The 20,161-nt window shown below is 47.8% G+C and overlaps 1 protein-coding gene across 1 annotated transcript; it reads right to left on the minus strand.

Annotated features, from left to right (window-relative positions):
- Positions 1-833: 833 nt before the first annotated feature.
- KCNE1 (potassium voltage-gated channel subfamily E regulatory subunit 1) lies at positions 834-19,276 on the minus strand. Its single transcript, XM_051638576.1, has 2 exons — positions 19,180-19,276; positions 834-1,261 (listed from the first exon to the last, which is right to left on the minus strand). Exon 2 carries the CDS (start codon positions 1,215-1,217, stop codon positions 837-839), a length of 381 nt encoding a protein of 126 aa, XP_051494536.1. The 5' UTR covers positions 1,218-1,261; positions 19,180-19,276; the 3' UTR covers positions 834-836.
- Positions 19,277-20,161: the final 885 nt, after the last annotated feature.

Genomic DNA, 20,161 nt, shown 5'->3' on the forward strand with positions numbered 1-20,161 from the left:
GATTCACTTTCCAGTCAAGGGCTTGCTCTTAGGTCTTGTGCAATAGCTAGATATGATTGAGATGCTTGAAACATCACACACTGCCATGGCATAGACCCCATGGGTTGCTGAAGATTTTACAAGGGTAGATATTGCTGCCAGGATCAACATCCATCCATGAGAAGGAAAACCAAAAGTAGCCAGCAAGAGCACTCTGGGGTCTGAATTAGAAACAGCCACTAAATATTTCCCTCCAAAGTCTGCATTTTTCCACATAAATGGTTTTCAGCAAAAAAAAAAAATTGGAATATTTTTCTAAAATTTTATCTCAAAAGGGTGCAGGATTCTGAAAGAAGTAGGTCACCCACAACACTGTACAATTTATGAAATTATCATTCTATGCTGGACAAAAATGCAAATTTAATATTTCATCTACTTTTTTTGTGGAAGAAACTAGCCTTACTTGAAAACTATTGCCTAAACCGTACTTGGCTGGTAACGCCTCTAGCTTGTGTTTGATCCAATTTGGTTTTAATTACATTAACTACTGCAAGCTTTCACACTGGCAATGCTAACATTTGCCTTTCTCTCTAGGTGAAGCTGATGAGACCATGATACTCCCATTGTGTGTCCTCCTCCTTGACCTTACATTGGCTGCAACAAAGTACATGGTGGCTGGGCACTTTTGTAGCACTGGGTCCATCAGAGACCCATCAGCTTCACCATCAGATCGTGATTATTCAGCCTGAGCAAGGCCACCATCTATGGCTCTGCAGATGGCCAAGCAGCTAGCCTGGCTCATACCAGGCATCGTTCAGGTTGTCCCTGTGCAAAGTGCAGTCCTCTCTCCCATTTTGCTAGGAAGACTTTGCTTCAGGAATCTGCATGTTTGGTTGCTCCACGGCCTGCTGGTTTTCAAAGACACAGCACAGCTTGTAATTTTCTATGAGCTTGGCTTGAAAATACTCCCTGTCCTTCTTGTGCCAAATGTCTGTGGCAATGTAGGTGTTGTAGGGGTCACGGGAGTCCTCCAGCTTCCTAGCACGGATGTTGGTCAGCATGACTCCCACTGTGAAGAAGCCGAAGAGGCCAACCATCAGCAGCACGTAGATGATTTCCAGGTTGCTGCCAGCACTTCTGACCTGGGAAGGTGCAGAGCTATTTGTCTGCTCCAGGTAGTCTTGAAGCAGCTTGGAGAGGAGAGAATTCAGGGCTGTGTCGTTAGACAGCACCAACATCTTTTCTGTCCTTCACACTTCTTTCTTCCGTATTTGTAGTTTTGCTAGAAAAGTATAAAAATCAGGGACATGCCAGATAAATAATTAGATAAAGATGCAGTTATCTCTGTCTCCCTTTACTGGTTCCCCTCTTTGGGCTCAGAGCAGAGGAAGAGTAGCTGGCCCAGCCTGGAGGGACCTCTTCACCTCCTGTTTCCCAGCCAGGCCAGCTGGGTGGAGTCTATCCCCCATAAATGCTGGCCTTGCACTCCCTCCTCTAACTGGCCAGTTGCAGTGTGCAGCTGCCCCAGATGCTGGTCACTCACATGGTACCTCACCCAGGCCTCACATGCTGCTATTTAAAGCTCATGACTTCCCCCTGCAAGCCCCCACAGACATAAAGAATGTCTCACTCCCACTCTGTGGCAACTGTTTCTGGTTTTGAAGATTGTTGTCATGGCTTCCTTTGGTCCTCTTGCCTCTAATTTCATCTTAAGGATTGGATTTGGAAACAAAACCTTTGTAGCTGAAATCACTCAGTACCTGTAGCAAGCTCCTCCTGACCACCGCTGTTGAGGAATCTTGCCTTTCTTCTGCAGCTCTCATCATGATACACATCGTGGAAAAATGAGGAACTGAACATCTGACAGAAGTGTATTCCACACTAATTTAATGCAACTTCCCAATGGGCACTTGCCCAAGGAGTGAATACAGAAGGAGTCTGTAGCTACTGCCTATCCAGTGGTGGGAAGAAAAAGCATCTCCCTTCATACTTCCTCCTATGGACTGGCAGTTCTACCCTGGTAGTTCACTGCTTTGTCCTCCAATCTAAATTGCTATGCAACTGGTGTTTTATGGTCTGGTCAGGAGAACATCCACTGACATCACTGCAGGCCAGGAGTAGGGCAGGAGATGGTAACACCAAGAATACGCAAAGCCTCCTAGCCATGGCACTCTACATTGACAAGTCTTACACAAGAAGCCAAAAGGTCCTTTTCCCCTTCCCAATGTCAGCTGTAAATCACTTAGTAAGACCAATCTGATCAGTACTGCAGTCCCAAAGCCTCAGCAGCCAGGTAACATGACTGATAATCTCACTACAATGCCTAATTTAATTGACTCTAGAAAACTAGGCCAACAGCCTCTCTCTGTTTTTGCCCTTAGCACGTCTGAATGGGATACTGTTATTCAAGGTGACTTCTGTGACAGCAATCTTGTAATCATGTAAGATGGCTGTCAGTGCTTTCTACAGTTTTAAATCTGTGAGAGCAGGCCAGCATGTTAGCAAAAGCTTCTCCAGCACACTCACCTTTTGTTATTGTAATTTTTAAAAAGAGGTATTATATGACAAGAATCTATAATACATCAAGAATTAAATGAACCCTTGGGCAGAAAGCGACCAGAAGGCCTAGGCAGCAATTACACCCCTCTGTGAGGGTGACATTAATGATGCATAGATGTGCAGGACCTCTGCACAGAGGGGAGTTCGGCTGTGCATGCAGCCTCCAGCTGCTGGTAATGACACTGCAGTAGGCGAGATGTATCTGGAGGCTTCTTTGAATTGTCTGCACCTCATAATGGCATAAATGCTGAGAAAGGAGATGCTGAGACAGAGGAAGGAAGAACATTGGTCTCATGACCTGCTGTGGCTTATATGAAGAGCAGTGGTTTACTCTGTGCCAGCATGTGCTGTTGTGGCTGAATAAAGTACACAATTAATGCAGACATGAATATGAACAAACATACTCCCATAATTAATTGCCCCTGCAACTGCATGTGCTGATTTTTATTGCTAACCCTTTTGCTAGATCTCCCAGCTGTTCAGTCATGGATTTGGGGCAGGGTGTCACCAGAAGTCAGAAGCTCAGCCCAGGGTGATATATTCCATGGAGAAAGCCCTGTTCTCATCACCATGTGATCCTGGATGACTCAAGTGGCACCAGCCCACAGTAGTTGACATCAGGCTCCTTCCCCTGGGGAGTGGGTGACCACTGTGAGCCCAGGTCAGGTTCCTGGGGGAGCTCAGCCTCACCCTGCTCCAAGCAAACAGTTCCTGCCACCAGGTGCCTTGCCAGCAGGAAAAATGAGCACCCATGAGAGTATGCCTTGGTATTTTGTCTTTAAATAGAGCTGAGCCTGGGGGTGGCAGACAGAGACAAAAATCCCCTGTACAAAACCAATATTCTGATCCAATTCATTTCTTCAGTTGCGTGAGTCAAAGCTACAGGAAATAACATCTTGGCAGTTTGGGCTTAATAGTTGAAATCTATTCACATTTCACAGCTGTGTTCAAATCCTTTAAGACGGAAGGAGAAGAAAAAGAAGTTTAAACCTTTATCTGAGATTACTCCTCCTAAGTGTGTGGAACGTGTCGGCACTGTAAAATCTAAAACCATTTGCAAATCACTGCAATAACTTTTAGACAAGATATAAAGAGGCATTTCACTGGATCTCTCCACTTTCTCCGGAAAGACAGGCAATCACTTCTCATAATAATCATCAGTAGCACTGACAACATTTCTGGTGCTGATGAATTGACACTCTGAGGCTGAATATCCTCAACTGCCTCCCTATATTCTTTTGGGAGGCTTCTGAGGGTTGCAAGGTGTTGTCCACTTCTGGGTATTTTGCACACCAGCTGGGCTGAAAGCCACCAGGGAGATAATTGGCCCCATCTCCCTAACTGCATCAAGCAGCATTAACAGGAAAGGTTAAGGGAGAGAGAGGTCAGACTCCTGTTCCCCAGGAAATCTCCTCCAGAACTCTCAGCAAGCCTAAAGGCCTCATCTGCCACTGCACAAGCCTTGTGCAACTCCACCAAAATCCATACTGGGACCAGTTTAGAGCTGGAGTACACAGGGCTGGGAAGAACCACCTGTGTTACTGGCCTTCTCCATGACTGATGGTCTGTCTTGGAGTCACTGTCCCAAGAACTGTTTTGACCACAACCAGAGTGGTTTTCTGCACCCTGCCACTCTCTACAGATGACTGCTGATGGGCTGCAAATTACAGCCACTGCCCCGGTCCCCTCTTGGGGCTCTCCTGAGGGGCTATGAGTGAAATCATGCCCAGCCCAAAGTCAGAATACCAGTTAGCCTGGGTTGCATCCTGGTAAGCTAGGACCTTGCCTGGGATGGTGGTCCCCACCCTACTCCATCCCACAGGAGGCTTCAGTGTGTGCTGGGGGGGTCACCCTTCCTCTGTTTCTTTTGAGGGGGCAAGCACTGAGAAGTCAACTGCCTGTATTAAAGGTCACCTGGGGCAAAACTTAACTCTTCAGCAACTTTTTCACTGGCCAAGGATTCAGAGGGAATTCCCTAAGGTTGGCAGCAGGCTGGGCCACATCCTGCTCTCAGGTGCATTGCTGCTTCTCCATCCATTACACTAAATACAGGTGACATAGATCTCCAAATCAAAAGTGATTGGTTTGATGCAGGTTGTTTTCCAACACATGGGTTCATTGACCAAGCTCATCTTCCATTATGTGTCAACAATGACCTGAACTGCTGCCCTGTTGGCCATGGTCTGTTGTGCTGTGCAGCACCACTGCAGCTGGCCCTTGCTCACTGAGCCTTATGCCTTTCTTCTCTGCTACCTGCTGCTGCTCTTTCTCATGCCGTGGATTTCTTGTGGGAGTTGGAGAAGGACCTCCTCTGCCTGTTGTCTTCACAGAGAGAGTGGATTTAGGATGACAGGCAAGATGCTACAGACAGGTTTCCAAAGTTGGGAGTGGGTATGGCCTACAGTTTCTACAGTCAGTAGTGGGGGGAAAAGGATCTGAAGACAGCTTAACCAACCCTTCCAAAGCATTTTAAAATACTGCTTAGTACCAAACAGGTTCTTAGCAGATGTAAAGCCATGCGTTTGATCTAACTTCAGTGAAGATCCTAGATAGTGTTTACTTTCTCAGTCTGCTGGCCTGAATTTCTTGGGTTGCCTTTTACCTGAGCACTGCTCTATGCATGATTTCCCCTAGGTGAGCTGTTCCTTGCAGTGGGGAAATGCCAGTGCTAGTGACAAAACCCAACCCAAACCCACCATCCCCTTCCCTCATACCTCAAAGGCCCCTGCATAGAGAAGACTGAGTTGTACTCTACTTACTTCCAAGCACACCAGAGTCTGTTCACACTGCTCAACCCCTCAACACCTCCCACCACCCCTAAAGAAATACCTGCTGCTCCCCCAAATCTCCATGGCTTGGGCAAGAACCGTGGGGCAGAGCTGAGGGAAGGAAGACCCACTAGAGACTGAAAGCTGCTGTTTTGAAGGAAAAGTGACAAATAAACAAAGCTCTGGTGGCCACTTTGTTCATGGTGGTATCTTTTCTCAGGGGTGGAAGGAAAAGTGGCCCAGCACCAACCCTTAGAACCACCTCCTGAAGTAGGGGGCTGAGGGGCCTCTGACAGAGGGCATCTGTCAAGGTTGCATTTTAACAGTTAACAGCAGAAATCAGACAAGAAAGCTTTAAGCCATCACTGCCCTGTGCTTTAAAAAGACTGCACATGGTGGAGGGCTGTGACAGCCAAGCCAAATAACTCCTGGAGTTACGAGGCAGGGCACACTGTGGGACTGAAGGATGGAGATACATGGGCAAGTGTGGATAAGGCTCCATGTGTATCATGTCTATCTGCTATCTCAGAAACTGTCCCTGGACATGGCTGGGGCCATGTCACTTCAGTACGACCATGCAACAACAGACCTACTCTTAATCTCTTGAACACCCAAATGCTTACAGCTGTGGAGTGCTAGATCTGCAAAATGAAAGTCCATGGGACTGCCTGCTTGATGTGGATTCTGGCCTGTGTTTGAGTCTGAAGAGAGGCCATAATGAGCCACTGAAGAGCACACTGTGCTTGCCCAGGTGCTGAGGCAGGAACACCCACTGCTGCTGGGAAGGCAGGAGTGTGATGTGGATACCACTACAGAGCTGTAAATTGATGTTTGAGTTCAAATAGAGAGATTCGCAGCTGCAGAGATCTGGCATTGAGTGTAACTTCTGTCTACGTTATAAATATCAGAACTGACTCGCACCTGGCTGGTCCCTAACAAAGGCGAAGCAAGAAGGGGTTTGGCCACTCAAAGGCAGGCTGGAGGCAGCTCCATGAGCCCGGATACCCCTGCCAGAAGAGAGCACCCAACCCAGCTGGACCTGCCAACTCCAGCACGGTCCTTTCGCCCATGTCTGAGTTGGGCTCAATTCCAACAGCTGAGCTTCAGTCAAGCACACACTGCAAGATGTTGTGGGGTCCTGGTTGACTGCTGGGGTTTAAAAAGAAAAGAGGCAATTTTCTGTCATGTAATGTACCTAGAGGGTGTGATACTTGTCTTTGGAGCTCAATGGGAATTTTGTCCTTGAGTGTCAGGTGGCCAAACTGACTTGATTTGGCTAGCTGTACTTTCCCAAGGTTAAAATCTGATAGTTATGATGTAGACAGAGGTGGCTATTAAAGAACACATGCTCATCTCCTATTACAATTTTCTAGACTCTCACAAGTCAAAGGACCTATATTCTAATTTATACCAAGCAAGTATCTCCAACAGTCTCTCTCTCATATGCCCAAACTATCAGTAACCGAGCACCAGAAACTGAGGGAATTTAGAAGAACACATACCTTTAGAAAATACATAGTTCTAGCAACTTCCATTGAACTGATGGCACACAAAAAAAAGCCTGTGCTACTCTAGTAGCAAAAGTTGCACATTGCCCACCTCCCTGTATTTTCTGCCAATGACATGCTTCTCTGTCACCATAAAGCAATGGATCTCCTGACCTTCCTGGCTCATTTCCCTGGCTGTTGGTTACAGGGATGAGTAGGTCATACAACTTTCTGGAGGCCAGAGCATTGCACAAGATAGTCCCATTTCCTCCTTTCAGCTCCTGGAAATTTTGCAACATCACAGCATCCAGGACACTGTGATGCTATCTAAGGGAATAACAGAGCAGCCCAGAAGTGAACAGGGCAGTATGAATAGATTTGCAGTTACACACAAGATGTATGCACCGTCCGCAGTCCCCACATTTCTTTAGCAGATCTGTAGCTTCTCCCAGACCGACCTAGGGCCATCCATCCCTACCCACCTGAGTAACACTGCTCTTTTGCCACTTTCAAAAGCAACCCTCAGGCACTGGTGTGCACTAATTTCTCCCCAAGAGCAGCAGTTTCATCTGCTCACAAGATAGAAATTTAGTTCTCTTACACACATTGTTTATGTATCAGATTATTTTGAAGTGGAAAACCCAGCAACCTTCCCCAGACAATATGCAACCGAGTTTATCCTCTCAGCAGATGCAGCTGCCTCGGGCTCACACCCAGCTCAAAAGAGCAAGCAAACGCTTGGCACGACTGTAAAGGCAAACAAACCCTGTCAGGCAGAGCCCTGCTCCCTCTTCTCCATCAGTTCAGCTCCGTGGCTCCTGCAGCCTGCCAGTTCTCCACCACCTCCCGCTCTCGTCCCCAGTGTCGGTACAGACCTGGCGGTGATAGATGCCCGGCTGGGTGCAGGGCTCCAGCTCCTCCTGGGGAAAGAGAGTGAGGAAGATGCCCTGGGAAGCCTCTGTGAAATCACCCCTGGGGTGCAAGCGGGCAGAGGCTGGCTCCTGGCTCCTGCCGGGACAGCAGCCTGGCTGCCGCTGTCCCCTGTCCCCGGGATCGGTGCAGCAGGTGAGGCACGAACAGGGAAACACCCGGGCTCCCCGGGCTGGGGGAGGGCAGGAGCCCGTGGCGTGGGTGCCTCCCGGGAGCTGCAGGTGCCGGCCCCAGCCCTGGGCGCACAGGTGGGAGGTGCTGAGGGGCAGGGGGGCAGCTCCCGGGCTGGCACCTGGGCTGCGGCTGCCAGAGGCCCCGGCACAGCAGGGGACAGGCAGGGCAAGGCAAGCGGAGCGGCAGGAGGGTGCCAGGATGCAGGCTCAGGGGGCAGTCCTGCTGCCCCCGCCGGCTTCCCCTGCTCGCCCCTCGCTGCCTGCCCTCGCAGCCCGACGCTCGCCCCCGTGCTGCCCTGCACGCTCACACCCTGCCCCAGCTGTCCTCAGGTCCAGAGAAGGGACCGCTGCTGTGCAGGCAGGCACATACGCAGGTATTTAAAAGAAATAGCAAAATCCCCTAGGATGAGGAGCTGTTCTGGTGTGAGGTGAGGTCCATCTTCCAGGGACATTACAGCCTTTGGGCTGTGAGGAGGAAGGGGGAGACATATCCAGGGCTGCCCCTCGAAGCCAGCACAGACAGCAGGGCACTACTACAGGGGGCACTGGGTGACTCCTGTCACCTAAAATTAAAAAGTTAAAAAAAAAAACCCAACCCCCTGAATTCCTTTTTTTTTCCATTGGAGAAAGAAGTGTCTGTAGCCACCAGTTAACCAAAGGGAGGGTCCATTACTACCCACCTGAAATCTATACAATGAATTTGTTAGCTTTTCCAGGCAGCTGCATTTAGACTCATTCAGAGGGTGCCTGTGCTCTTGGCACCCTTGGGTCTGTAGCAGATCCACACTGGTGCCTGTGGTGACTCTGGCAGTTCCCTCCCCTGAGACTCTCAACATCCCACAGGATGCAGGGATGGGGATGGGGTTGGCCCCTCCTCAGTTTTACTGGGGGCTGTTGCTAGGGTGGCTGCCAGAGACGAGAATTCAGATGACAACTGAGGTACTGAAATGAATGGCTGAAAGCAGTATCGTTGCATTTTCTTGTGCGACCACTTTCAGCAGCTTTATTCTGTGGTTTTGCTGGGCTGGGGGGTGAAACCAATGTTTTCATTGCCTGTGACATTGTTGCATCCAGATGAGGGAGCAGGCTGTTAACAAGACAGATAACTTCCCAGGCTGGCTCAAGGTGGGGAGATACCTACCACAGCAAACTTCAATGGAGGAGGGGATGGTGGTGCCAGTGACTGTCTTGAGCTGTGACCAAGCTGTATCCAGCTCCTGTGTGCTGCTGGGGGCTCAGTTTCTCTCCTCTAGGGCAGCAAAATTTTCACTTAGCTTCTGAGAGGCCTGGAGGCATATCCAGTGTTTCTTGCTTCAGGCACCCTTAGCACCCACACAGCGTTCTCCTTTGAGATGTTTTAGTTACATTTTCATGCCTGCCATGAGGCATGGTGTTTGTAGGGTCAAGGAAGATGGAGAAGTTGAAAGGATGGCCCAAGTTCAGAAGAGGAGTTGGTGGCAGCCTGGGACTGCTCCCCTAGTGCTGAGGAAAGGGTTTCCCTTTCCAAGGAGATGAGCAGCACCAGCCTGAGGCCAAGCATGGCCACCAAAATACCAGAATAAAAGAAATCATGTGCCCAGGTGTGTCATCTCATCCAAGTCACAGAAGGGCATCCTGAGAGTTTAACTGAACACTAGACCATTACTGGGAAAAGACGCTTTTGTAAGGATGGGCTGTGGCTAATTAGGAAAAGCATGCATTGCATGATACACAAATGTATTAATTTTTTTGGCAATGCAGAAGGATCAAAAATAGGGTTAAGGCAGCAAAACATTGCACCTCACTCTGCTTTGGGGCAGCTTAAGCATGCTGAAAGGTGCTGCCTCAAGCCTGGAGAGAGTCCAAAGGGGTGAGGGAGGAGGAGGAAGAGGACAGAAGGAACGCATGCATAGTCAGTGACAGCAGAGAGTGAGCACTCAGGTCCTGCTTCCTCCTTGAGGGAGAAATTTGGGACAAAATTAGATCATATCACTTCCTGGCCTAGCCTTCCTCTTTGCATGGCTAGTTACCCAGGAGGTTGTTGTGAGAGAGGAGCATCACTCTGGTGTGGACCTGGCAACCATGCACCTCCTGTGGGTGAGAGGAAGGCATGGGGAGGGAGCTGCTGGGACTTGGGGCAGGCTGAGCAACAGTGCCCAATGAAGGCTCTTGGAGCAAAGGCTTAGCAGCAGCAGCCCCATTTCTTGTCACCTGCCTCCAAAGCAGGTCTCACCACTGGCACAAAGGATCATGGTCATTGGAGAGGGCCTGAGCTGTGCTGGGCAGGATCAGCAAACCCAAGTGGGGGCAGCATTGCCAACCCCATGCTGAAACAGGCAAGCAGGCTGTCCCTGGGGGAGGCAGAGCCACGTCATGGGGAGCAGCAGCTGGTGGGTGACAAACCCCCTGCCACCGCGCAGGAAGGTGAAGAGTGGGGCATCAAACTACCACCCCAAGTGCAGCAGAGAGGTTACCAACATTATAAGGGATGTGATGGCCAGCTGGCAGGAAATGAACCCCATGGGGCTAGGCAAATTAAAACAGGAGTTATTTTTAAGAGATCTCAGGGACCTTGTTTTCCCACCATCACACCAACTTGGCTCCATTGCAGCCAAGAAGAGGATTACTCATTATAGTATACAAAGGCTAGGCTCAAAGCTACAGAACTGCCCTGGGAAAGTTTCTTTGCCCTTCAGGATCTGTCAGTGGCCAAAGGTTTCATTTTTTTCAATGCAATGATGACATGTAGAGTGATGGGATCCATCAGAAAGTAAATGCAAGTGAGAGCTTGCAGATCTCTTGAAACCATATTCCACGTGGAGTTGTGGAGGTCTTTTGTTTTTAAATTGGTCTTAGTGTTTTTTTGAGGAAAGAAATACTGAAGTAGGTATGGGGAGTAGAAAATATAGTTTACTCTTTCAATGAATCATCATTTCGAAGAAAGGTTAGTGCTGGGGCTCTTGTACATTAATAGATGAAGTCTAACACATTTCTGTCTAGGAGATCATTATCTTTGGCACTTTCCCATACATATCATGTTAATCCCTTAAAATCAGAGGAAATCACCAGAAAGTTATGCAAAGCCTTACTTGCAGAGTTTTTCTGAGCTTCTGAGCAAGAAATTAAAGGGCCCCTCAGGGTAGCCCAGAGGGAGGGAGAAATAACTGAGAAGGTGCCTTTGGTCTCCTCTAGACCCACAGTGACCTCGTGGCAGACACCAGGCTGCAGCTGCCTGCTCACCTCTGCTTCCTTATGGCTGAGCTGAGGGGAGAGGAAAGCAAACAGCTCTGACCCCCATGCCAAGAATGACTCTATTGCTACAGGTCTTGGCTGGCTCCTTTGGGGCATGACCTCCAACTTAGCCCAAGTGCTGTAGAAGTGACCTTGGATTTGGGGGTTACCCAAATAATCTTGCAAAGATGAGCTATCAGGAAAACCACAGCACTGGCTTTCTGCAAATAAAGTTAAAGTCAGATAGTAAAAATTAAAAGTGCTCAGAATCACAGATAACACTTAGCAAACCTGGCCAAGAGGGTGACACTAATTCACTCACTGATATTCCAGCACTGATGCAAGCACATCCAATTCCTAAAAACAAGAATGTGGACCACCTGCTCCCCTATGTTTGCACAGCCTCTGCAATTACACGACTGCAAAATAAAGGTTCACTTGGCTGCAGCAGCAGGAGTGATGCCACAGGTCAAAGCTGCAGCTGGCATAAACCAGCAGAGCTGCAGCAAAGCAAGTAGAGCTGTGTGGATTGACACCAGCTGGGGAAACTGGCTTGCCCTTTGCAGCCTGCCAGTGAAATACAATTTAGACCATAAAACCCCACAATGCTAAATTAAAAATGCACTGACACCTGCAGTGTTTGGAAAAGACACTGGATGGAGATGCTTCTGACCCCCATAACAAGGTTAAATGCAATTCCCTTACTGAAGAGTAATTCATAGATGCCAGCAGAGGCACAAAGGCTGGAGTGTTATACTTTGATGATGATGATTCAGATGAGTCATTTCCAGTCAGCAAGCACTCATTGCTTTAATGACCAGGCAGGAGAAATTCGATTTAGCCATGACTGATGCTGCAGTTCATTCTTCTGACCTTTCTGCAGGCATCATGGGAAGGTTACACCATTAGCTACAAATTCACATCCACTTAGGACTATGTCTCCTAAGAGCAAGCCATAGTTACCAGCTCCTGCAGTACCTCTGTTGTGGCTCCTGCCCCTCTCCAGTTTCAGGTGATTTGCAGCACGATGCCTACAGGGAAAGAACAAACTCCTTTTCTCCCTACCAAGCAGCACAGCTCTACTGTCCTACCACTTGGTCCCCCAGGCACTGCTGCAAACACACACAGAAAGTAGCACTGTTACCCAACAATAAGCAGAACCTCATTTAAAAAATCATAGTCACTCTCCATGGTGACATGGAGACAGCCATAAAATTCCTGAACACATTCCTACTGGCTAGCAATGTTATTTCACAGTTGCTCCAGTCTTGCTGGGAAATGAACAGTTCCTGGAAAAGGAGCACGAATAATCATGTTAAATGGTTTTGGCTCAGTGCTGGGTATGCAGGTGGCTACAGCTCAGTAGTCACCAGCAGCCCTGGCTCTTGGCACACAGCAGCAGAGCACATCGCTCACAAAACATTCAATTCCCTCTTTTAACAAATAGTAGTTAGGGTATTTTTTTCCTCAAATGAGTAGAGTATGGTACATAAATAGCAAGGGCTTGGTTTGTTTTTTTTTCTTTGTTTGTTTGTTTAACGTACCACAAACATTCAGTCCTGTGAAAAGATTTTTTTAAGATGCTGTTTACATGGGTAACTATCTCTCAATGCTCCCCTCACCCAGAAGCCAGCCCAAGGACAGGAGGCTGGGTTTTGCCCCAGGCAGTGGTACAGGAGCCCAAGTCATGACAGAGCCATCACATTTCTTCCTCCCTGCTGCCAGGGAGAGACCCCTCCTGTGTGCATTGCTCCTTCTCCCTCCACAGATTAACAAGTTGCATTAACAAAGCGGAGGAATAAATATGTTCTTCCTTTAGAAGGAGCAGTGACCCAAGCAGCTTTTTCGCTCTAAGGGATGCTCGGACAAGTTTTTCCACTTTTCTCCAACTTTGTTCCGTGCAGAGATAAATCAGGGTCCGACTCTGCTCTGGAGCATCCCCCCGATATCTGAAGCTGGCTCAGAACAGAGGTACCCACACAGCTAACAGCATCCCTGCCCCGGCATGCATCCTGCTTCTCACAAGCTCTCCCCATGCTGGTCACAGGGCACCTTACACTGGCAGATATTGGCTGCCCAGGGGCTGGTTCCCTGCTCCATTTAGGGCATGGATGCTGCCTAAAAGGTTTGCAGAGGCATGACTGTTCATTTCTGACAGGGAGTCACTTGTTCCTTGGGAGGAGCATGTCCACAGGTGCCAAGGTGAAGGAAGACACAGCGCAGAATTGGGAGGCAGGCATTTCCCAGCGGTGCCTTGCAAAGAGCAGCTCAGCAGCTGATTCCAAGATCAGGGCAGTCTGTCTCATGCTCTGCCTTAGCTGACACTGTCAGCTCCTCACCTATCAGGAGCATGAAGGCAACCAGCCAGAAACAGCCAAGAGGAAAGAGCAGTGCCTCTCTGCCCATCTCTTCTCTGCACCTATCCACCGAAGGAGGTGTCCAGGGCTCCACGCTGAAGAATGCCAATTTTTGGCTCAGGCTGGCAGCCTGTCACAGCCAACATGTCTCTGACCCTGCAAGCACTGATGGTGTGGGACCCCATCCTGCCACCAAGATTATACCTTTGAAACATTCACCACATGTATGCAATTTCTTTGTTCCACTCTGCACACCTTTTGGAAACAAACAAAGTAATAATCCCTCTGATGAGATCATTTGGTTTTACCTCCCTGAGAATATTTTTTTTCTCCTTAAAATACAGGGTTGAGACTGAAAGACTCTAAACCCTTCGAAGGTTTACTAGATGATCTTGGCATGTTGCCCAAATCCATAGAACACTGCAATTAAAAAAAAAACAAAAAAACAAAAAAAAACCAAACCTAAATAAAAAGAAAAAAAATTGTTGCCTACACACTCAGGTCAGGTGCCCAGCCTAATCTGCCTGTTACTGCCCAGTCTGTTCATTCCCTGGCAGTGGGGCATGTGCGCACACCCAGAATGACCCACAACAGTTTGGTGCTTTGCTCCTGCCAGCCCCAGCTGGCCTCTGCCTGTGTCCCTGGCATCATCCCTCAAAGCCATGTGTACATCTGAGCTCCCAAACCATGTGTTCCATGTGGCCACTAGCCCACCGTGCTCAAGGATGCATGAGAGAGACAGCAATGTTCCTGCCCCTGACCCCTATTACTCAAAGCCTTAGAGATCTTAGAGATGCAGGAGGACCCAGGGCAAGTGTCTCCTTTGCCCAAAGCATGTCAAGCATTCTCCACCCACCTCCTAAGACCCTGCTTCACAGAGCAGACTGCTGCTCTTGCAACATGCATGGCAGGGTCTTCGCCTGAGGGTTGGTCATGTCATCCCTCTGGCTCCACAAGGGAGCAAAGAGGGTCTCCTATTCTGTAAGCTGTGGATGAGGTTACAGGACCCTGTCCTGTGAGGGCAGAGACTTGAATTGCAGCATTTACCTCCATTTTGTGCTCAGCAGAGTGACAGGAATCTGATCTGCTGAAGAGCTGCTGAGGCATACCCAGCCCAGCCTGTGAGGGGCTGCCTTTTAAAGGAGGTGATATAGCTGGGAATTTTTTCAGGATGCAACAAATCCTTATCTTTCAGTCCTTATATAATTGCTGTAACCTCTTGATGCCACAGCCAGCAATTTAAATGCAAGCAGCCAAAAATATATTTTACAAGAAGTTCAATCCTACCCAGCCTGTGTTTGGTGTATCCTGCAAATGCCTGTATGCATACCTCCAGGATTTAGGCAGAGGAAGGATGGATGAGACTTCGGATCCCAAGCTTAGACAAGTTCCCCCCAGGACTGAGTCTCCTGGCCCACTCCAGTGCACCCAGCAGCAGAGCTCCCTGGGAAGCTGCTGAGCAAGGCTGGGCACCCCCAAGGCTTGGCAGGAGCAACCATTTTTGTTGAGCACACTAGAACGCTCTGTTCTCCACTGCTATGGAGGAAGGTGAGGATGAGCATCAATGAAGGTCTGCAGCGCTGGTGCACAGTAAGGAGCTACCAGCTCAAGAGTCTCTGCACACTTTTTCCCTGGGTTGTCTAGGGTGGATCAGGTACTTGTTTGCTGTCATGGTTTAAAAAAAGGTGAGCCTACCTGCATATTTCAAAAGGAAGGATTATCTTCAGCAAAGCACAGCTAAAATAACACTTCAGACACAGTTTGAGGGAGGATTTGAAGATGCTGCCTGAAGATCTCACCAGGTGGAATCACAAAAGTCACATACCCATAAAAATAAAATACTATGAGAAAAGAGCCTATGAAAACAGCACAGTGGAAAAACACCACAGACCCCTCCATACTTTGATGCTGGGGTCATGCTAGCACTAATTAGTGAGTGGAAGATACTGTAAACGTTCTTCTCCTTTTCAGTGTGCAGAAATTGAAATCCATGTCAGATTCCGTGAAGAAATCAAAATGACATGTTTTCAAAGAGAACACATGCACAGATGCAGGTTTCATGGTGTAACAAGTATCAAAGGAGAGCATATGACTAGGAAGGATTCATTGTCACTTGTTCTGCCCAACCACATAAGGACAAGATAGCACAAAAAACCTCTCCAAAACAACCCCCTCTCTGATTATATCTATGACTGTATCTGCAGCTCACTGTGCAACTTCTGCTGTTGCTGCAGCAGTAATCTGAAGGTTGTCAGATATCACACCATACCCATCACAACCTGAGTTTAGCACCTGAGAGAATGCAGCATACCCATACTACAGGAGAACGGGCAGTGGATTGTATCTCCTCTCCCTGGGGCATGGCAGTACCCCATGTCAAGTGAGAGGTTCCCAGAATCACAGAATTGCCAGAGTTGGGACTGCCTAGAGCACGTTAGCCAGGACAGCATCCAGATGGGTCTTCAATACCGTGTCCTTCTGCTGGGCCCAGCTCCCCTCCTCTCACCTTGGAAGGGACAGTGTGGGCCTGACAAACCCCAGTCCTGACCCAGTCAGATGGCAAAACTCAAAGGTTGTAGTCATAAAGCCATCTAATCAAATGCCTCAGTACTGCAGAGCCATTAAATGATAGGGTCTCTGAAAAACACTCCACCTCAAGCCCCCAAAACCTGTGTGGGCAGCAGATGGTTTGTACTGGTAGTGACCCCTGAAGAGCCATGGTATCAGGTAGGAAGGGCTTTTGGAAGCCACCAAAGCACCACCACATCTTGGGAGGTTTATTAATCCTCCCAGTGTTTACAGTATTGAAAACTTAACAGGTTTGCATTGTTCTTCTGAATCTTTGGCTTCTCCTGCACTGAATCCAACTACCTCAGAGAGCATTTTATACCCACATTTTCATCAGCAGATCTCCCAATACACTGAGAAGCAGAGATTCTTTATGCTAAGAAACCAATTTCACTGGCATAATTGCAAAAAGAAAGAAAGATCAAAGATCCTCTAATGGTACAGAAGGAGCAAGCTGTCAAAATATCCCCCCTATAATCTCTCAGGAATTTGCACTAAATTGCTATGTAAGGTTGGGAGAGGAGGGCCCTCCATACACTAGGAAGGACGTTCTCAAAAATGCACCCATTCAGGAGACAGGCCAGATAATGGGGGAAGGAAACCTCATAACCTGAGAAGCAAAAATGAAAAATGCTGTTCTATGAATTTAGCCAAAATAACAAAAGCTGTACCCTCTCTTCATTCTTGCCCATGCAACCCACAACTTCCTGTGCTTGCACATTGTGTAAGATCTAACCTTGTTGGTGTTACCAAGGAAGTCTTTCACAGATAGCAGTAGTCCTGATTTTTCTTTTCTCTTTCCTCTAAATAAGCTGCATGTTTTACAGTGAAGCACAGATAAGCTTTTTTTTTTTTTTTCAGAAGCAGTGTCATGTATCTTCCTTCTGTGCTAATTTTTCCCCTTGAGCAAACACCAGATGCGAGCAGTATGAACAAACTGTCACACTTCAGAAACCTCTGAGATCCTTTGTGTTTCTGGTTCACTGACCCACAGCAGAGTGTGAGGGCCAGGTCTGCCCCTAGGATGTGTTTTCTCTGAACATGCAGCTACAACCCCTGCAGCATTCCCTGAAGCACTGGGGTGGATTTGCACTGTCCTGAGCATTTAGTCCATCCTTGCCCCAATTTTGCATGGATTTAACCACATTAGTAGGCATACATTTTCTCCCAGCTTGGTATCAAGAAAGTCAGACCTCACTTATTGCCTTGCTGGCACAACCAGAGCTTTTGCAGTTGCTCCCAAAATACCTTCCCGAGCAGCAGCAAAGGGGACAGATAAGCCCAGCAATGGCAAGCCAGTGAAGCAGGTCTCTTCATCACCCCTCTCCAACAGTTGGGTCAGCAAAAAAACTGTCTGTCATCAACCCATTCAGGGTCTGAGCAACAGAAACACATAGCTCCTGCTCTCTGGCATCTGTCCTGCCCTCCTGTGCCTCAGGCTGTTGTCCCTAAAGTGGGGTCCTTCACCTAGTGTGCAATAAGCCAATCTACTCACAGACATGTTTACTAGGGGTGTGTTTTTCTCTAAATCTTGCTGTTTCAGAGTTATGTAAACTCTTTTTTTATTCTATATGTCTCTTTGTTCTCTTTTATATGATATTTCCCCCAAATTTTACTTTTTTACAATTAATAACCAACATAAGGGTGACTCCAGAGCACAGCCTGACACTTCGGCCATCCTGGGACCACACAGATTGTCTGTACCTCTCATGCCACGGCTCCAGCTTCCTCATTCCTGCAATTTGGAAGGGGTGAGCAAGAAAACTACCTGCTGCTCAATCCTTTTTATCAGTCAAGGAGAAAAGGCTTTCTCTATTTGTAAAAGAAACCAGACATCAAAGCCTCATCACCTGTATTTTCTTCAACAGAAGTGATTCCACGGGGCCCTGAATATTAAATAGCTGCCCAGGCTATGTAACAACTTGTTTGTAGCTTTATAAACTGAAGGGCAATATCATTCATTGATTAGTACATGAAGTTAGTACACGTAGGTTATCTTTCTCCTCTGATCACAGCCTAAAAGAAAAAATTAAATCTTGGAGCTTAGGAACAGAAAAGTACAAAAAAGTCAGCATAAAAGCGGTTTTACTCCACCTGGAGCCAGAGTTTTATGCCAGGTTCCTCTTTCACAGGAGAAAAAAAGCATAAGGGTGTGAGCTGACTCAGAGGACATGAATATCAGACAGGGAACTCAGCATCTGAAACTCCTTGAAGCAAAGGTACAAGCTGTGATTCTTTTCTTCCAGGAACTGTTGGCCAGCTCCCACACACCAACAGCCGTCGCCAGTTGATTCCATTTAACCCAATATTTTGAGTGGCCAGAGCACAGGTTTAAGAAACATGGGTAAGAAACAGTGTCCAGCTAAGGAGCCATTGGCTCAGCCTCTCAGATACCAGCAGCCACGGCTGCAGCAGGCACTCCTTGCACAGCAACACATGTTGTTAGACAATTCCCTGTGTCTTGCTGAAATTAGAGACAGTAGTGATCTATAGGAATTAAGAATACATTAAAATGATGGAGGCATTTCCCTAGCCACAAATACTTGCAGTAAAACAAACCCAGAGGTAGCACTGGAGAAGCGTAACTCTGGTTGGGAGTTTCTGCTTTGCCATGACACTGAGCCCACTCACTGTCACGCAATACATCTGGACTGTAAAAACACTGAAAATGAGAAGACCATAACCACAGATTTTTGTACAGCAGCACCACTATTGCAGTTGGTGCTGAGTTCAGATCCATCCCATGCAGCATCTCACACGATGCTCACCACTGCTGCACCTGAGCACTGCCTGCTGTGCTAACATGGCTGATACCCAGTTTGTTCTCTGATTTGGAGGAGAAACAAGAGCTGCAGAGCCTTGAGCAGCAATTGTCTGCTCAGCTTGTGGACAAGAAATCCCATTTTTACCAAAGATCCATAACTAATTCTCCTCCCTTTCAAATAAAGTTGGCTCCTGTTTAATACCTACCTGGAGTTAGTGTCCCAGGCTGCCTGCAGACTGCAGGAGTGCATGCCAGAGATGGGATACGTGGGGGCTGGCCATGCCGGCCCTGGGGGAAGCAGCCTGCCTGGAAGCTTGAGGCTTAACTAGGCTTGCCTTGGGCTGAGGTTATGCAAATTCAATGAATCGGCACATAAATCCTTACCTCAGAGCAAGGCTCCAAACACGGAGGTGAGGAGGAGAGCAGCAAAACAAAGCTTAACACACAGAATCTGCTGGGCTGCTTCGTTTTTCAAGGCCAGTCCTTCTATTCCTTATCTATACCAGCATCCTGTGTTAACTGTAACTTCCTCGTGGCAGAGACCTCCTCACTCACTTACCTAGAAAACCTCTCAGAGTTTAGGCGTGATGTAATTAGAGGCAATGAAGATAACAGATTTTGAAGTTATCATCCATCTTTAGGGCGTTTAACAAATGACAGAGAGACAGCCTCCCAGAAGCTCCAAAGGCTGCAGCTCCACCTCAAGATTTTGCTGGAAGTGAACCTCAAACGCATGCCAAAAGAGATGAATTGCAGTTAGATGGGCTGTCAGTGCTCCTGTCAAACTCTTATTGTCAGTCATCTGGAGACATAACCCAAGGCAGAGCTGGCGAATATATAAGGTAATGGCTCATGTGGCCAGTAGTCAAAGGCAATAATGGGGAGAGTAATACTGAAGAGCAGCCCAAGAGTTTCATGGCAGTTCACTGAAATAAATGCCTTGATGATTCACAACATCTATACTGGCAGCCTTAGAACCCAACCCCTCAGCATATTCACAGAATCACAGAATCACAGAATTGCTAGAGCTGGAAAGGACCTCTAGAGATCATCTAGTCCAACTCTCTCACTGAAATAGGATAACCTAGAGCACTTTACACAGGACCTGCATCCAGGCAGGTTTTGAATATCTCCAGAGAAGGAGACTCCACAACCTCCCTGGGCAGCCTGTTCCAGTGCTCTTTCACCCTCACTGTAAAGAAATTTTTCCTCATATTTAAATGGAACTCCACAGGTTCCAGCTTGTACCCAGTGCCCCTCATTCTGACACTGGGAACTACAGAGAAGAGCCTGTCTCCATCTCCCTTGCACTCACCCTTTAGATACTTGTATATATTGTCCTTTTTCTCTTTTTTTCCCCCCCCAG

This window comes from Apus apus, chromosome 1 (genome assembly GCF_020740795.1).
Source record: "Apus apus isolate bApuApu2 chromosome 1, bApuApu2.pri.cur, whole genome shotgun sequence".
NCBI lineage: Eukaryota > Metazoa > Chordata > Aves > Apodiformes > Apodidae > Apus > Apus apus.

Excerpts from the sequence above, each read along its gene's own strand:
- KCNE1 (XM_051638576.1), bottom strand. The coding sequence starts at position 1,217 with ATGTTGGTGCTGTCTAACGACACAGCCCTGAATTCTCTCCTCTCCAAG.